Genomic DNA, 16335 nt, shown 5'->3' on the forward strand with positions numbered 1-16335 from the left:
TTTTTTCTGAATTTACTTTCATATTTCCAAAAAGCATTTCTAGACTGATATTTCTCAATTTTTTTAAAGATATTATCTGGAGGGTTGGGATTTCGTCCTCTTGCATCATTTCCTGCACACACATTTGCTCCCCCCCATCCCACTATAGTGATAACGTATTTTGATTAAGTCCTTGTTAAGTGCCTTCATAATAATAACTATGTAATTTTTTTTCTAAACTAAGTGTTGTAACAAGATGACATTTCTTTTTAAGAACAAGTAATTTTTCTTTTTTGCTTCATTTTCTTTGCTTTCCACATCCTCTAATAGTTCTAAAAAATGCCTGAGTGCAGTTTTCCAGAAGATAATCCCTACCAGATAAAAGTTCCCTTGTTGCTTAGACCTTCTCTCCAATTTCCCTCTGTCTTCCAGTCTAGACTGAATGCTTTTTTAGGCCTGACCTAAAAATTGCCATGTAAAGTTTTCCTTTTTCCTGGATCCCATACTACTTTTTGAGAGTGGGAGAAGTTACCTTTTGATTTTATATTTGTTTTGGTGAAGCACATTCTCAAGCAGCTTTCTGAAAAAGGGTGCATAGAGGTAAATGGTTTGCCCATCTCAAAGTGTCTTTATTCTTCCCTCTCATCTGTTTGATAATTTGATTGGATATCAGCTTCTAGGTTAGAAGTCACTCTCCCTCAGCATGTAGAAGGTGTTTCTCATTGTCTTCTAATTTGCAGCTCTGCTTTGGGGAGCGTTCTGATTCCCAAGCTTTTGAATGTGACCTTTCAGGAAGTTTGGGAGCTTTTAGGGTTCTCTGTCGCTTTCTCTTTGTTGATGATTTTAAATTTCACAACTATGTGCCTTGGTTTATTTTTATTTTTGGGCACTTAGTGGACCCTTTTAATCTAGAAACTCATGACCTTTAGTTATTGAAAATGTTCTTGTATTATTTACTTGGTAATCATCTTTCCTCTGTTTTTTCTTTCTGGAATCCTTCATATTCAGCTTTTCTCTCTTACTTCCTAATTTTTAAACTTTCCCCCTGATATCTTTCTATTTTCTGGGAAGCAGCAATTTATTCTTCTATTAAAATACTTACAATCCTTGTTAGTTTTTTTAAAAAATATTTTTCTATTGTACTTTTCATTTCCTGAACTTTCTTTTTCTTTCTTTCTTTGTGTGTGGTACTGTGTGCATAGTGCTGGGGATTGAACCCAGGGCCTTGTACATGTGAGACAAGCACTCTACCAACCCTCTGAACTTTCATATTCACTAAATATTCCTTTTATTATCCTGTTCTTATTTCACAATTACAATATCTTATCTTTCTGAGGTGATTACAGTAACATGGATTTTCTTTTTTCTTCTTATTCTTCCTGAAATACTTTTGTTTTCTTTGGGTTATTTAAAAAAAAATCATCTTCCTTTCATGTTAAAGGTGTTCTCTAAACATGTTGGCTGTATTTCATACATGGAAGGAGACAGAGATACCAGTTGGGAGGTCTGCGGACTTGGCCAGGTCTCTTTCCTGTCACTCATGACAGATTGATTGAGATGGAACTGTCTCTTTGGGAAATCCTCAAGTGTCAGTATCTAAGGTCATTTTTTTTTTTTCTCAGTGATTTAGTGTCTCCAGAGAAGAATCTTCTAGTATTTTCCTGGGAGAGTGTTAAGTCTGGCAGCAGCATTCTGGCATCCAAAAAGGCAAGGGACTTGTGGGGTGTCTCACCTTTCATGGTGTGGACTTGTCCCCTTTCCCTGTAGGACCCTCTGCATTGGACCTTCATCTGTGTCTGGCATTCCTGGACCAGAGCTTCCTAGTTCACCCTTTTCAGAGAGTGACCCCAGACCCTGGGGCAAGTTGGTGACAGTCACTTAGTCACCCAAGGGTGGAGAGGGAACAAAGGTCCAATTAATTCTTAAAGACTTTGAACTGGGCTTCCATTTCTAGTCCTACTGGCCCCTGGGACCCCAAGTGCTGAGCTGTCCAGGGGTTGCTTCTCTGTGGTTTCTCCCTGCAACCACCTGCAGCCACTCTCATTGCTCTACCAAGTTAGCCATTGCTTGACCATGTGCTTCCTGGTTTCAGAATTTTGTTGACATCTTTTACTTGCCATCATCACTTCTCCCATATCCTCTGCCTGTGTAGATTTATGTCTCGTTTGTTCTCCAAATGTTACTGTGGACTTTGGAAGGAGGCAGAGATAAATCTGCCTGCTTGATGTGCCACATTTCTCCAGAAGGCTCTCTCCACTGTGGGTTTTCAGCAGGAATGTGACCAGACCCATTAGGACTGTAGAAGCACAGATGCTGGCTTCCCATGGAGGAGGGCCTACTAGAATGAGGAGTGGGATTGGAAGCAGAGAAAAATGTAGTTGGGTGTTTCAGAACCTGGACTCTGGCCCAGGCTTCCTCCCGTGTTAGCAGACAAGTTACAGTATCCTTTAAGCCTCAAACATGGGGATAATGATGTGTCTGGGTCATGCATTTGCTATCAAGATTAAATGAAAAAACACATGTAGCGTTTAGCACAGTGCCTACCACATGGTCAACAGTCAATAGTGGTAACAGCTATAATTACTTTTTCCCTATTACCAAGTGGTATATCACATGGACTTGAGCTAGGGAAATGGCCTGGGGATGGAGAGGAGGGTGTCCCCTCCTGCGGAGCAGAGCAGAGAATGAGAGAACGGCTGGAAATCAGGATAGTAGGCACCTCTGAAATACCCCTCAGGCTTGTTCCCAGCTGCCCCACCCAGGGTGCCACCCAGCACCCTGGCTCTGGGACAGACAGGCAAGTCTCTGTCCTCATCCAGTTGCTGGAATGTATGAGGGACTTGGCCCCGGGCCTGGGGTGAGGGTGGGAGGAGAGCCTGCGCCAAGCAGGCCCTGCCAGAGCCTTGACACTGGGAAGAGCAGGGCAGAGGCTGAAAGACAGAGCTGTGTGCTCCACGGAGTAGGGGGTGCTGGAGAGGAAGAATGCCAGCTCCCCACGGCCAGCTCCTATCTTCACCTTCCCATCTGGGTGTAAGGCAGCAGGGGTATCTGAGGAGAAAGTGGAAGATGTGAGCACCAAAGCGGGCAGTGGCATCTGTTTCCCAGCCCCCAGCCTTGGGTTTCTTTGCTGAGGGTGGGACAGGAGACAGGCTCCACCCAAATGAGTGAGATTCATAAAAGGTGCCAAATGCAAGGGCAAGCGGTGTTTGCAGGGCTTGGGGACGTTCTCAGAGGCACATGCAGACCATTCACTCTCCCTGTGGGACTTGATGACGACATCCCCCGGTTCTCTGCAGATATCTGTTTACCAGGCCACTTAGACCCAGACAGAACTGAATCCAGACTCTCACCCTTGCTGTGTCCACAGACCCATGTATGTAAAGCCCTGGGGGGGACAGTGGTGAAGGAGACGAACTCGTGTCTATGCACAGGCCCTCGCCATCTGGGGGAGGCAGACAGATGATGATTTGAGGTGATTATTGCTGTGGCAGACAGCCCTGTGGGGCTAGTCTGAAAGCAAAGGGGGATACCCACCTCTCCTGGGGTCGGGGATAGATTTCTGAGAAGGCTCCTGGAGCTGCCCACTAAAAGTCAAAGTCAATGAGGAAGGAGGAAGCTCTTGGTAGAAGGCAGGGCCCCGGCTGTGGTCAGGGACATGGGGGCCTGGGGTGTGCTGAAGGGATCTTCTGGGGGGCTGGGGATGTGGCTCAAGCGGTAGCGCGCTCGCCTGGCATGCGTGTGGCCCGGGTTCGATCCTCAGCACCACATACAAACAAAGATGTTGTGTCCGCCCAAAACTGAAAAATAAATATTGGAAAAAAAAAAAAAAGAATAATTCTGGGGCTGGCAGTGGGTCTGGGGGATTTTTGGAGCCAATCCAAAGCAGCTGACCTGAGGAACCCCAAGAGTCATTTTGAGCTGAGAAGAACTTTGAGGGACCCTGGGGTCAATAGGTAGTTGCTCTAGTCACCAGTAGCAGGCCCATGGGAGCCATGGGCACCGCATGTCAGCACAGAGGTCATGGTGTTCACAAGCCTCTACTTGAACTGGAGGTCAGTGAGAGGAGGCTCTGTTCATCCCTGCCCTCAAAGCCAGGGTTTCTGCAGGGAGAGAGAGGACCAGTCATGGGTGGGCCCTTCACTTCATCCATGATGCCCACTGTCCAGTGGTTTTGTGACCAGAACCTGGGGATGGTGAGGGGAGAGAATGCACAGGAGGTCCTACAGGTGGTGGGCAGCTCTTGGCAATCTCAGGTGAGAGTGAGGCTTCCTTCCAGAAGTCACTTATTGTCTGCTGTGACCCTGTTCAGGGGCTGCTAGCCCGGCTATAATTAGCACAAGGAGGGGCCTGGAGGGGAAGGGCTGACGGGCGTGGGGATCTGGGTGTGAGTCCGTAGTGTTGAGGAACCTGGCAGTGGGCCCGCCAGAGGAGGGAAGGGTCGGCTCCTGGCCATCCCTGTAACTTTTCCCAAGTCGACATTGCTATTTGTTCTTCTGTAGTTTGGGATTAGCTTCTTGTAGATGAGGATGTGAGGCCCAAAGAGGGTACAGGGGAGCCTAAGTCCACACAGCATCCACAGCTGGGCAGAAAGCAGAACTCGGATTTCTGACTCCCCAAACAGTCCCAAGGCCCGGCTGTGGCCCTGAATTGGGAAGTGAGTCCTGTGAGGGATGCCTCATGCCCCACAGGGTCAGATAAGTTCCCTGGTCCACATCCATTTGTCACAGCATACTAGAGGGAAAGAGGGGCCCCAGGGCCAGGCTGGCCCCAGTCCCTCCAGCTGACACTGCCCTAGCATGCAGGCCCAGGGAGCTCTGAGCCACAGCAAGCCTTGGGGACACTTCTTTCTCTCTGCCAGGCCTCAGCTGCATGGTTTTGAACTTGTTTCTGGGGTAAAGTATTTGAGGCTGGGCTCAGGGGTCATCTGTGAGGAGCCCTATCTCGGGAGCAACACAGTGAGTGGGTACAGTGAGTGGGTACTGGCAGCTTGGGCTTTGGATCCTTGACCCAGGGCAGGTGACAGACCATTCTGAGCTCTGTGTGTGTAAGGACAGTGGCCTTCTGCCTAGGATGCTCTGAGAAGGCATTGTGAGGGCACAAGCCATGTACCCAGGGCCAGCCTGGCATGTAGTCATCATCAGGGCACAGGGTGTGTCCAACAGCAGCTCATTTGCCATGCCCATGTTAGAGGAATCCATTGGTTCCAGGAACACCCCCAGGGCCCTCATCAGGGTTTACCACTGGGTTCTCTGCAGCTCTAGGTGGGTCAGGGCCCTGTCACCAGCCAGGACTCCACATAGACCACCCACCCACACCAGGTCTCACAGCTACCTGGCCTCTACCTCTGAAAAATGAACTCCAGTATTCCAGCCACCCTCTAAGCCTCTCTCCACACCTTCATTGGTGGCAATGGCCCTGTTTCTCCATCCTGTCATCTTCTGCCAGCCTCTCCATATCCTGAGGTATCTCCTGTCTCCCTGCCAGACCCCAGGATCTACCACCTCTGCACTTAGTCTGGTGACCCCTGACATTGCCCATCCCAACTAGCACTCTATGCTCATCTTGGCTCCCTAGCCTAACACCTGACATCTTAGCCTCCCAGGCCGGAAAATTGGAAGGTTTCTGCTCCTGCTTCCTGCCTGGCCAAGGCCCCCATCCTGCAGGCCCTGCCTCGTCTATTGCCTCTGTCCAAGTCCTTGCTGCCTGAGTCCATCCCTGATAGCCTGGCACATTTCTCCTAGCTTCTGCTGTCTCCAGAAGGCCCTGGGGCATTTCCTCCTGATCCTCCAGGACAGCAGGGAGCCCAGAAGGGGGGTTATTGTGCCAGTGTATTCATGCCCAGGGCCCAGCTGAGGCAGCAGAATGGCCACTGGCCCTTAGGGGCAATCTAGTTGTGCACAAGGGACACACAGAGTGAGGAGAGGCAAAGGCAGCTGAGCCAGGCCTGGGATGTCCTCCTCAGGGCCCCTGTGCCTCAGTGTGCTCCTGTCTGCTGGTGGTGTGTCTGGGCTGCCACACCTTCTGACCATATCTGCTGGAGTTCTTGACATATATAGGCTGTGCCTGCTCATGTCCGCCAGTCTCTCTTCCGCTGCCAGGTAATAATGGCTGGAGGAAGGCAGAGGCCCATAGGGAGAAATAGAGGCAAGGAGGCCAGTCCTGGTGGAGTGGGGAGGTGGCAGGACAGCTTCTGGGCTCTCTCTCAGAAAGAGAGGAGGTGGAGGGCTACTTCCTAGACCTGACCTTCCACAGATGACCTAGGTCTTTGCCTGGGGTGGGGTCCTTAGAGGCCCTCTGTTGTGACAACTGTGATGTGATGTTCTCCAGACCTTGTCCAGCCTGGCTCCAGGGTCAGGGCCAGGGGCTGAGGCTGCAGGAAGTCAGAACCAGGCCATGCAAACGGCTTGCAGATCCAGGCCTTTGAGGGAAGAGCACCTGTACGACACCTGGAGGAGGGCCTGCACCAGCAGAGCTGGAGTGCAGTGCGACAATAGCTGTGCCAAGGCCTGACCTTGGGTGGGGGGCATCTCAGCTGGCTGGAGTCCCTGGGAGATGACAGGGGTCTGGAGGGCTGTTGTGCTAGGCCCATCACTGTGGGATCGGCTGAGCCACATGGGGAGCCTGTTGTGTTTCTACAGGGTCTACAAGTTTGCTATGCCAATTTGCACCTCACCTGCCCTTCCAGCCCCACTGAGGCCTCTCTAATGGCACAGGTAACCCCTCACCTCATCTTCCTGTTCTGTCTCTACAGTCGTGGGTGGGGCCTGTGCCTGGACGACCCTCCTGCCGATGATGTCATCAACTTCCCCTCAGTGCCACCTGGTGTCCTCTATGATGTGAACCACCAGTGCCGTCTTCAATATGGGGCCTACTCTGCTTTCTGTGATGACATGGATGTGAGTGTGGGCCATGTGTGGGAATGGGGGATGGCAGTAGGACTTAGGGGACAGCCCTCACCAGTCTGCAGATGCCAGCCTGGGAGAAACCCTGCCTGGCCTGGCTCAGCCCCCATTTGGTGCAGTGAGACATAAAGTGACCTACTTGTGAGAGAGGCCTTGGGGTTAGGTGGGCCACAGACCCAGGACTGGATTTGGGGTTAACCATTTACCAGCTGTGGGACCATGGGTAAGTTGCTCAGTGTCCCTGGAGCTGGCTCATAAGAGAGACAAACAAAACTATACTTGGGGGTCCTGGGTAAGATTGCAGGAAGTTGTAGCCAGAGGCATGTGACTGAGACCCTGTGACTTCTAATGGGAATCTGTTCAGAGGAGTGGGTGGGGCTGGGAGTGGTGTAGACAGTTGGAGACTGCTCTGAGCAGCAAACTTGAGCCTGGAGGTCTCCATATAGGGACCCCATGTCTCCTCATGGTTGAGGGGGAATGGGGGAAGGTGGAGCAAGAGGACACCTCTGGGGGTTATCACATCTGCAGACCTCTATGACACACCAGCTCTACAAAGGGGTGCCCAGGGGACCCTTGGGGACCTGAGGGGGTAGCATGGGTGAAGGCACTGGGGAGCTGGTGAGGATATGGCCCATGCCTCCTCCTTGCAGAATGTCTGCCACACACTCTGGTGCTCTGTGGGGACCACCTGTCACTCTAAGCTGGATGCAGCTGTGGACGGCACCAGGTGTGGGGAAAACAAGGTAGGAGAAGCTGCTGGCCCTATTGTGGGGCGTGCTGGGGGGAGGCCCACCTCCTGCTGCCTGTGCTTTGGCGTCAGGCTTAACTTAGTCTCACTTGTGCCCTTAGCAGACCCCAGCCCTTTCGGGCCCATTTTCCCATCTACAAAACAGGTATCGGGGAAGGTCTGGATGATTTTCCAAGGCATCTGCAGCTCAGAATCAACCCCTGGGCTCTGTTTTATTCCCTACTGCTTCACCATGGGGCCTGGGTTGTGGGTGGCTGTAAGGGCCTCTCTCATGCCTTCCATCTCTCTGTGCCTTTTGAGATCTTCCCACCCACCTCCTTCTCACTAGGGTGAGGATGACTGACGGGTGGGGTGGGTTGCTCTGCCTCCATGTGTCTCTGTAGTGGTGTCTCAATGGGGAGTGTGTCCCCATGGGCTTCCGGCCCAAGGCTGTGGATGGTGGCTGGTCCGGCTGGAGCGCCTGGTCTGTCTGCTCACGGAGCTGTGGCATGGGTGTGCAGAGCGCTGAGCGGCAGTGCACACAGCCCACGTGAGTACTGGGCCCAGGGTGGGACTGAAGCACCTGAGCAAAATCAGCAGATTTCAGGGAGTGAGCCTCTAGCTTTATTTATTGTTCCGGTATTGGCCAAGTTAAGAGCTTCTAAGTCACCTTGAATCACTTCAGGGAGTGACACCATTGCAGAGAAGGAAACACTGAGGCCTAGAAACTGGAGAAATCAGAAGCCACACAGCATGGCTGGAAGGAAGCAGGAGAGGGCAGTGATTAGTGCTTAGACCCTGGGCCTTAAAGGATCAGGTTCAGATCCCCTTGACCCCTCATACAAGGGCCTTCCCTGACCATTCTCTGGGCCTGTTTCCTTGGCTGTATAATGGGGTGATGACAGTGTCTACCTCATGAAGTTGCTGGCAGGGGTAAAGGCAGATAATACAGGGAAGGCGTTTGACCCTGGGATGAACTAGCAAGTTCTCAACAGGTGCTGCTCAGTGATATCAGAGGTACGACATGGGTGTGCAGTGAGGTCGGGGCAGCTGGAAGAATTGGGCAGCACTGAAGGGATGGCTGTGTGTCCTGGGTGGGTGACCACCCTCCCGGGCTCAGTTTCTCCATCTAACAGAGACAATATGAAAACTTAGTGAGACACAGAGGCCAGCACACCAAGGGACTGCTGGCTTCTCTGAATCAGCCTCTTCAGTGGGGTCACCTAGGAGTCAGAGCCAGCCCCAGGTTTGTGCCTGCCCAGGGCCGTGGCCTGTAACTCCTTCCCATGTCCTGGCCTTGGCTGAGCCAGGTGGGGCTGGTCACCCTAGCCTAGATGGGGGTGGGGTTCAGGTGCTGTGCTCTGGCAGCCTTCTGGCTGGGTGGGCTCCTGGGACTTCCTTTTGACCCAGCCCAGGATATTGCCACCAGGTGCAAGTCTGCATGCTGGGCCTCATGGGCTGGTGTCAGTCATGTCCACTGTGTGTCCCAGCCTCTCAGCAGCCCTCTGAGGCAACCTGGAGGATAGCTGAACACTGTCCGTAGCAGGTTGGGGACAGAACCCAGGTTTCTTGCTGCTACCTTCCTTTAGTTCCTTACAAACAGGAGCATGTATCTGGGCCAGAGGGTGATCAGCTTGAGAGGGTAGAGCAGCGTGAGCAAAGACAGTTGGTGAAGTTGGGGGTTACAGATCTAGCTCCACAGCGGACACTGGTGGTGTACTCATGTGGATCCTTCCCTGCCTCTCCCCATAGGCCCAAATACAAGGGCAAGTACTGTGTGGGTGAGCGGAAGCGCTTCCGGCTCTGCAACCTTCAGGCCTGTCCCCCCGGCCGCCCCTCCTTCCGCCACATCCAGTGCAGCCACTTTGATGCTATGCTCTACAAGGGCCAGCTGCACACATGGGTGCCTGTGATCAATGACGGTGAGTCCTGCCGCCCGTGGGTACACTGAGGTCCAAAGGGCTGGAGACACGCGGGCCCAAGATTACCCATTGATATAGACAGGAGGCCCAGTTGTTACCTTTATCCCTCATCTCCTCCTCCCTTGGGGCTGCCACTCACTCCTAGCTCCTCAGCCTGCAGCTGTGCGGATAACTGCCAGCCAAGCCGGAGCCTCTAGCATGTTGGTGCTGCTCAGAGCCCCTGGCCTGCCACTGATGTGTGTTGCAGAGGGGTCTTTCTGGTGGCCTCCATAACACCTGCCTTGGCTGTTCCTGATGAGTCCTCTACTTGGGCCCCCAGTGAACCCCTGTGAACTGCATTGCCGGCCCTCGAACGAGTACTTTGCTGAGAAGCTGCGGGACGCTGTGGTTGATGGCACTCCCTGCTACCAGGGCAAGGCCAGCCGTGACCTCTGCATCAACGGCATCTGCAAGGTGTGCCTGGATAGCAAGAGGGTCTCCCAGGACCACCTGTCCCCAGCCCCACTGGCGGGCACCAGGTCCTTCTCTGGGTCTTTCCTGGCCCCTCTCCAGCTACTCTTCCCAGGCTATACCATTGGGCATCCAGCCTCTGCCCCCTAATGACCTCACACTCCCAGCCTCTGCACTGTCACCTTCCCACCTCATCCCCGCTGGCTGCCCACCACTGTCCTGGCATGCCTGCATGGCACAGAGCCTAGGCAGAAGCTCCCCTGCTCCTGGCTGGATGAGCCCAGGCAATTGTGGCCTCTACAATAGGAAAGGTTAACAAGGTGGTACCTGTGCCATTCAGGACTCTGCACTGGCAAAGTTAGCCATTAGTCTTTGGTAACAATTCCTGTTTTTATTTCTAGTAACCATGGTGGCCATTCCTCCCTGCTTATGTTCCCAGCCACCTTCTTACCCCGGCTTTTTGCCCTCTAAGCAGGTGGGCATCAGAGGTGGACCAATAGGGAGGTGCTAAACTAGTGCCTTTGACAGTGAATCCTGTTTCTGGAAAATCCCTGTGCACACTGGTCAGGAGCCCATGGTGTACCAGCTTCTCTGTCTTCCTGCACCCTTTTATGACTTTTCCTGTCTCTTGGCTCATGCATGCTCACAATATGCCTTTGAGGGATAGGTTGATCTCCCCACATCTGGGAAACAAAGGCTCAGGAAGAGGTTTGTGCAGGCTCAGACAGCACAACTGTGGTGGGCCAGGGCCCAGAGCAAGGACTCCTGACCCCTACCAAGCTCTCTCCTCTCAACCCTGGAAGAACCATGGGGATGGAGACCAGAGAGGGCTGACAGCCCAACACAAGGGGCCTCCTCTCTCATGTGTTGCAGAATGTGGGCTGTGACTTCGAGATTGACTCGGGTGCTGTGGAGGACCGCTGTGGTGTGTGCCATGGCAACGGCTCCACCTGTCACACCGTGAGCGGGACCTTCGAGGAGGCTGAGGGACTGGGTATGGGTTGGGACTGCTGTTGGGGGAGGGGGTTTGTTCTTAACCTGGTGGCCTCTTCCTCATCCTCGGGGCTTCTGTGGTCCCCACCCAGACTAGAGATGGCAAGCCTGCCTGGAGCAGGATCCTTGCAGGAGTCAGGGTCCCTGGCCCAGGTGTCCATATCTTTCCTCATGGGGAAGTGTCCTGTCCCAGGGACCTCAGGCAGGGCCAGTCAGGCTTGTGTGTAGCCCTCTGTCCTTTCATAAGTTTGCTCTTTTATGAAGATTGAAAGGCCGTCCAGCTCCACCAGCCCTCACCCTGGGGTCTGTTTTGCACATACTGCTTAAGTGCTGGCTGTGTGCCAGGTGATGGCTGAGGGCCACACTGAGGTGGAGAGCTCACAGCCTGACAGGGTGTTAGACCTTCACTGGGACAGCTGTAGTGTAGCAATGCCCAGTGGGCTGAGAGGGCACTGAAGAGGAAGGTCTTGGTCTGGGGACATCAGAGAAGCCTTCCTATTCAGAAGTAGAATTGAGTTGAATGCTAAAGGACTCAGAGGAGATGGGGAGAGGCATCCCAATTAGAGGAAGCCTCATGTCAAAGCCCAGAGGCAAGAAAATGCATGCCCTGTCTAGAACCTGGAGTGAGGTGGCTGCCTCTGGGTCCTTGAATGCCAAGCCAAGCATCTTAGATTTCATCCCAGAGACTGTAGCTGGTTGATTATAGCACAGACTGGAGCCTGATCACATCCCATCAGACCCTTGTGGAAGCTACCGAACCCCCCCGTGCCTCAGTTTCCTCATATGCAAAGTGGAGATAACAGTAGTACCTGTGTTATAGGGTTGTTACCCTTGTGTATGCACGGGCACAGTGCTTGGAGCAGTGCTGTGTCCTGAGGGGATGTTCCTTAACGAAAAGGACAAATGCAAGCTGTGTAGGGATGAGGAGGATGTACCATGAGGAAGGACCAGGCATTCTGGTGCTTTAGATCATGTAGGCCCCAATTGTCAGAGCTAGAACCAGCCTTGTGACAATGAGACCAGTTTAGGTTCCCAGGTCATGGGCCATGGTCCATGGGCCATGGGCCATGGGAGCAGGATTTGCAGACCTCTGTGAGGCTTTGGTGACCCAGTCTTTTAGAACTCAGAATCTGAAGCTAATGGTAGAATCTTTAGCAGCAGCAGGGGCAAGTGGAGGGAGGTTGGGGGCAGCCAGCCCTCCTACCCAGGCAAAACCCATGCACAACCCCTGGCCAACAGGCTACGTGGATGTGGGGCTGATCCCGGCTGGTGCTCGTGAGATCCTCATCGAGGAGGTGGCCGAGGCTGCCAACTTCCTGGCCCTGCGGAGCGAGGACCCGGATAAGTACTTCCTCAACGGTGGCTGGACCATCCAGTGGAATGGGGACTACGAGGTGGCAGGCACCACCTTCACATATGCTCGCATGGGCAACCGGGAGAACCTCACATCCCCAGGTCCCACCAGTGAGCCTGTCTGGATCCAGGTGCCTGCCTCCCAAGACCCAGGCAGGGGGAGCCAAGTGGGGGTCCCCAGGGCTCGGCCTCCCATGGCAGGGTGTTGTCCTGGAAGAGTAAGCCCTGGGCTGTCACAGAGCCTGGCTTACTCCTCCAGGACAACACCCTGGCTGTCACAGAGGCCCAACTGCTAGAGCCTCTACCTCAGTTTCGCCATCTCTAAAATGGTCCCCTGGTGTAACCCCAGTTCACAGAGGTAGCTGGGATGAGCTCCCATAGGACGCTTATTCTGGTGGCAGGTCCTGATGCTCACAGGGCCCCCATCTGCCTGCTCTAGCTACTGTTCCAGGAAAGCAACCCCGGGGTGCGCTATGAGTACACCATCCACAGGGAGGCCTATGACCAGAGTGAGGTGCTGCCGCCTGAGTTCTCCTGGCACTATGGGCCCTGGAGCAAGTGCACAGTCACCTGTGGCTCAGGTGAGAACAGAGGCAGACACAGCTGTGGCCCAGAGGCTGGCCCTCACTGCAGTCTTAGGATGTGCCAGGCACAGGCTGTCTGCACACATGTGGCCACATATGATCCTCACCCCAGGACTTGAAGGCAATCACAGATGAGAGCACTGAGGATCAGAGAGGCTGCTTGAGCTGCCCAAGGCCTCTGGTCTAGGAAGCAGTGGGGCTGGGCACCCAGCCCACTAAACTTCACGTTCTGCTACCTTCCCAAGGGCGTCTTGGGGGCGGATTTCAGGGGAGGGGGTGAGGTTGAAGTTCGGGAGGACAGTGAGAAGGAGGTGACAGAGTCCTGCTTTCCTCCTGACATGGGCAGCGAGCCCTTGTTCTGGGAGGTTTGTGGCCTAGAGGGTGTGACTGTTTTTGGGAGCAGGGCAGCTTGGGCTGGGGCACGCTGGGTGCCAGGCACAGGCTGAACCCCTGTGGCTCCCAGGTGTGCAGAGGCAGAGTGTGTACTGCATGGAGAGTCAAGCAGGACTTGTGGATGAGGGACACTGTGACCCCCTGAGTCGGCCTGATGACCGCCAAAGGAAGTGCAATGAGGAGCTCTGCCCTGCTAGGTGAGCCTAGTGCCCCCTCCCCAGGTGTTCTGGTCCTGCTACAGACTCCTACATCAGGGAGCCCTGAAACCCTAGGAAGGGGGTGGGGGTGGGCCATGGCTTATTTTCAAGGCTGAAGCCTGATCCCAGCTTGGACCTGGGGTACAAGGTCTAGACATCCCTGCCCATTCCCCAAGCTCCTGGCCTTGCTCAGGTCCTGTGGAGGAGGGTAGCAGGAGTGAAGAGGGCTGGGCACCCACCTGGGCTTGGGAGTTCCAGGAACTCTTCCTCTGAACTCAGACCTGATCCTTGCTGGACCCTAAGGGCTTAGAAGCCTAGCTGGGGCCTCCCTGCTCACAAGCCTGATGCCATCTCTTTGATGCCACACTGATGCAACTGTGTACCCCTCAACAGGTGGTGGGTAGGGGAGTGGCAACTCTGCTCCCACTCCTGTGGGCCTCAAGGCCTCTCCCGCAGGGCTGTGCTCTGCCTTCGCAGCGTGGGGCTGGATGAACAGAGGGCTCTGGAACCTTCTGCCTGTGAACATCTTCCCCGGCCCCCTGCAGTAACCTCATGCAACCACCACGTGCCCTGTCCTGCCACCTGGGCTGTGGGGCACTGGTCTCAGGTGAGCAGGAGGATGGGAGGGGGCCCACTGTAGGTCCTCCATTGGCCTTTGGCTACAGATGGCCTGCCTGGGGTCACTTATTGCCTGGTAACTTGGGTGGGAGGGAGCCTGGGCATTATAGGGTACAGCCTGTACCCCCAAAACCTGAGGGATCAGGGTGCCTCTGACAAACTATGGCCACAAACCATTGTCTTGAGCTGGGTAGGGCCAGAGAGGGCTGGCTGAGATCTCTGCCACTCTTACATTGGGCAGTGGGCAGGTCACCCTGCCATGCCCCTCTCCTAGCCTGAGTTCCTCACTTTGGCTTCCCTTGTAGTGTTCAGTGACATGTGGAGTTGGCACTCAGCACCGAAGTATCCTCTGCACTAATGACACTGGTGTCCCCTGTGATGAGGCCCAGCGACCAGCAAGTGAAGCCACCTGTTCTCTACCACCCTGCCCGCAGTCTCTGAATGCACTGGGCCCTGAAGGCTCTGGCAGTGGTTCCTCCAGCCCTGAGCTCTTCAGTGAGGTTAACTTCATCCCACACCACCCAGCCCCACACCCTTTGCCCACCTCCTCACCTGAGCCAGCAGGCATGGGCAATGCCATCGAAGAGGAAGACCTGAAGCTGGACTTGCCGGGACCTGTGTTTGTGGATGACTTCTACTATGACTACAATTTCATTAATTTCCACGAGGACCTGTCTTATGGGCCCTTTGAGAAGCCCATCTCAGACCTGGGGGGCACAGGGGATTGGATGCCCCCATCTCAGAGCTCTCCTGCTGAGCCTCCTACCAATACTCCCTTCCCCATCACAGAGCCTCCTGGATCCAAGGAAGAGGAGTTTCAGGAAGCTTGGTCCCCTGGCTCTTGGCCCAGCCAGGCTGGCCACTCCCCAACCCCACCCTTGGAGCAGAACCCTGGGAATCCCTTGGTCAATTTCTTGTCTCAGGAAGATGCTCCCGGCAGGGCTCCTGACCTTGGGATCCCCATCTTGACCAGATCCCCTGCTTTAGTCAAAGATACGAAGACGCCTACTGCCCCTGGGAGCCCAAATGAGTTCCTAGTGGGGGAGGACAGCCAGAACCAGCCACCCCCTCCATGGTGGGATGGGACCAATGAGATTTCCAAGGACGAGGAGGAAACTACAGGCCACAGAGCACCTCACCTGCCCCAAAGCCCCAGCTCCATGCAACCCCCATTGCCCTCCATTGACACCACCCATGCCTCTCCTAGCCCTGACATGGTGGAGCTGTGGACAGGAGGAACTGTGGCCTGGGGCCCTGCTCTGGAGGGTGACTTAGGACCTGTGCACAGACAGCCATGGCCCACTGTGGCGGTGGATCCTCCCCTTCCTCCTCCCATGGCCACCATGCCAGGGATCTGGAGCAGGGACACCCCCCTGGAGCTGGGAACTCCTACCTTTTCAACCCCAGGATCAGGCTCAAGGGACCTGCAGACGCTGGCAGTGCCAGGGACCTTCCTTCCAGTAGTGCCTACTGACCTAGGGCACAAGCCTTGGGTGACTGTCCTGAACCCAGGACCCTCAGACCAACCTGAGATCTCTAGCCCTGAGGTGCCCCTGAACCCTGCACTGCTGCCCACACCAACTCAGGAAAGTCCTGTGGACAGCAGCAGAGCCCCTGAGGCCCAGCCTCTGGAGCCCACCGTGGCCGAGGAAGGGTCCCCCGCAGGCCTGATGCCCACCAGGAATGCCAGCTGGCAAGTGGGGAACTGGAGCCAGGCAAGTGGTGCAGGGTCAGGGGGGCTGGGAGTTTGAGAAGGACCTCAGGGACTCAGTTTCCTTGTCTGGAAATGAGCAGAGCAGGGCATAAGCCCTGTCTATCCTGCCCGCTGGAGGCCAGGGATTCCTGGGATTAGGAAACTGACAGTGTAGAGGGTGGAGTCTCATGAGTGGGGGAGCCTTGCCCCAGCTCTGTCATGCAGAGCTCCATGGGGCCCTCCATGTGGCCTGTGGCCAGTCTGCCCCATAAGGCCTCAGTTTCCCATCTGAGCAGTGGGGATGGAGTGAGGAGGCCCATCTGCCTGTGCCTTGAGTCCCCAGAGGGCCTACTTCTGAGCAGCACAGAGGGAGAGCAGTGGTAGGCACAGAAGCAGCTCCACCTGGGGGAGATCCTGGCACTGGCTTGCATGCCTCTGGGGACAGGGAACTCAGCTCACATAGCTGTGTTAGGAGGAAACTTCCTCTCATGACTCCCAGGCCCGGCCCTGTATGGAAAGGAGTT

At 54.6% G+C, this 16335-nt stretch overlaps 1 protein-coding gene across 1 annotated transcript in view; it reads left to right on the forward strand.

Annotated features, from left to right (window-relative positions):
* Adamts7 (ADAM metallopeptidase with thrombospondin type 1 motif 7) overlaps positions 1-16335 on the forward strand; it is a 46252-nt gene that overhangs the window by 24115 nt on the left and 5802 nt on the right. Inside the window, exons 9-19 of the mRNA XM_015480352.2 lie at positions 6731-6875; positions 7532-7624; positions 8013-8158; positions 9361-9530; positions 9850-9983; positions 10854-10974; positions 12213-12457; positions 12766-12907; positions 13374-13500; positions 13894-14107; positions 14424-15833. Coding sequence (XP_015335838.1) covers positions 6731-6875; positions 7532-7624; positions 8013-8158; positions 9361-9530; positions 9850-9983; positions 10854-10974; positions 12213-12457; positions 12766-12907; positions 13374-13500; positions 13894-14107; positions 14424-15833 — 2947 coding nt within the window. The remainder of the gene's footprint in view (positions 1-6730; positions 6876-7531; positions 7625-8012; positions 8159-9360; positions 9531-9849; positions 9984-10853; positions 10975-12212; positions 12458-12765; positions 12908-13373; positions 13501-13893; positions 14108-14423; positions 15834-16335) is intronic.

The sequence above is a fragment of the Marmota marmota genome, unplaced genomic scaffold, assembly GCF_001458135.2.
Source record: "Marmota marmota marmota unplaced genomic scaffold, marMar, whole genome shotgun sequence".
In the NCBI taxonomy this organism is placed as follows: Eukaryota; Metazoa; Chordata; class Mammalia; order Rodentia; family Sciuridae; genus Marmota; species Marmota marmota.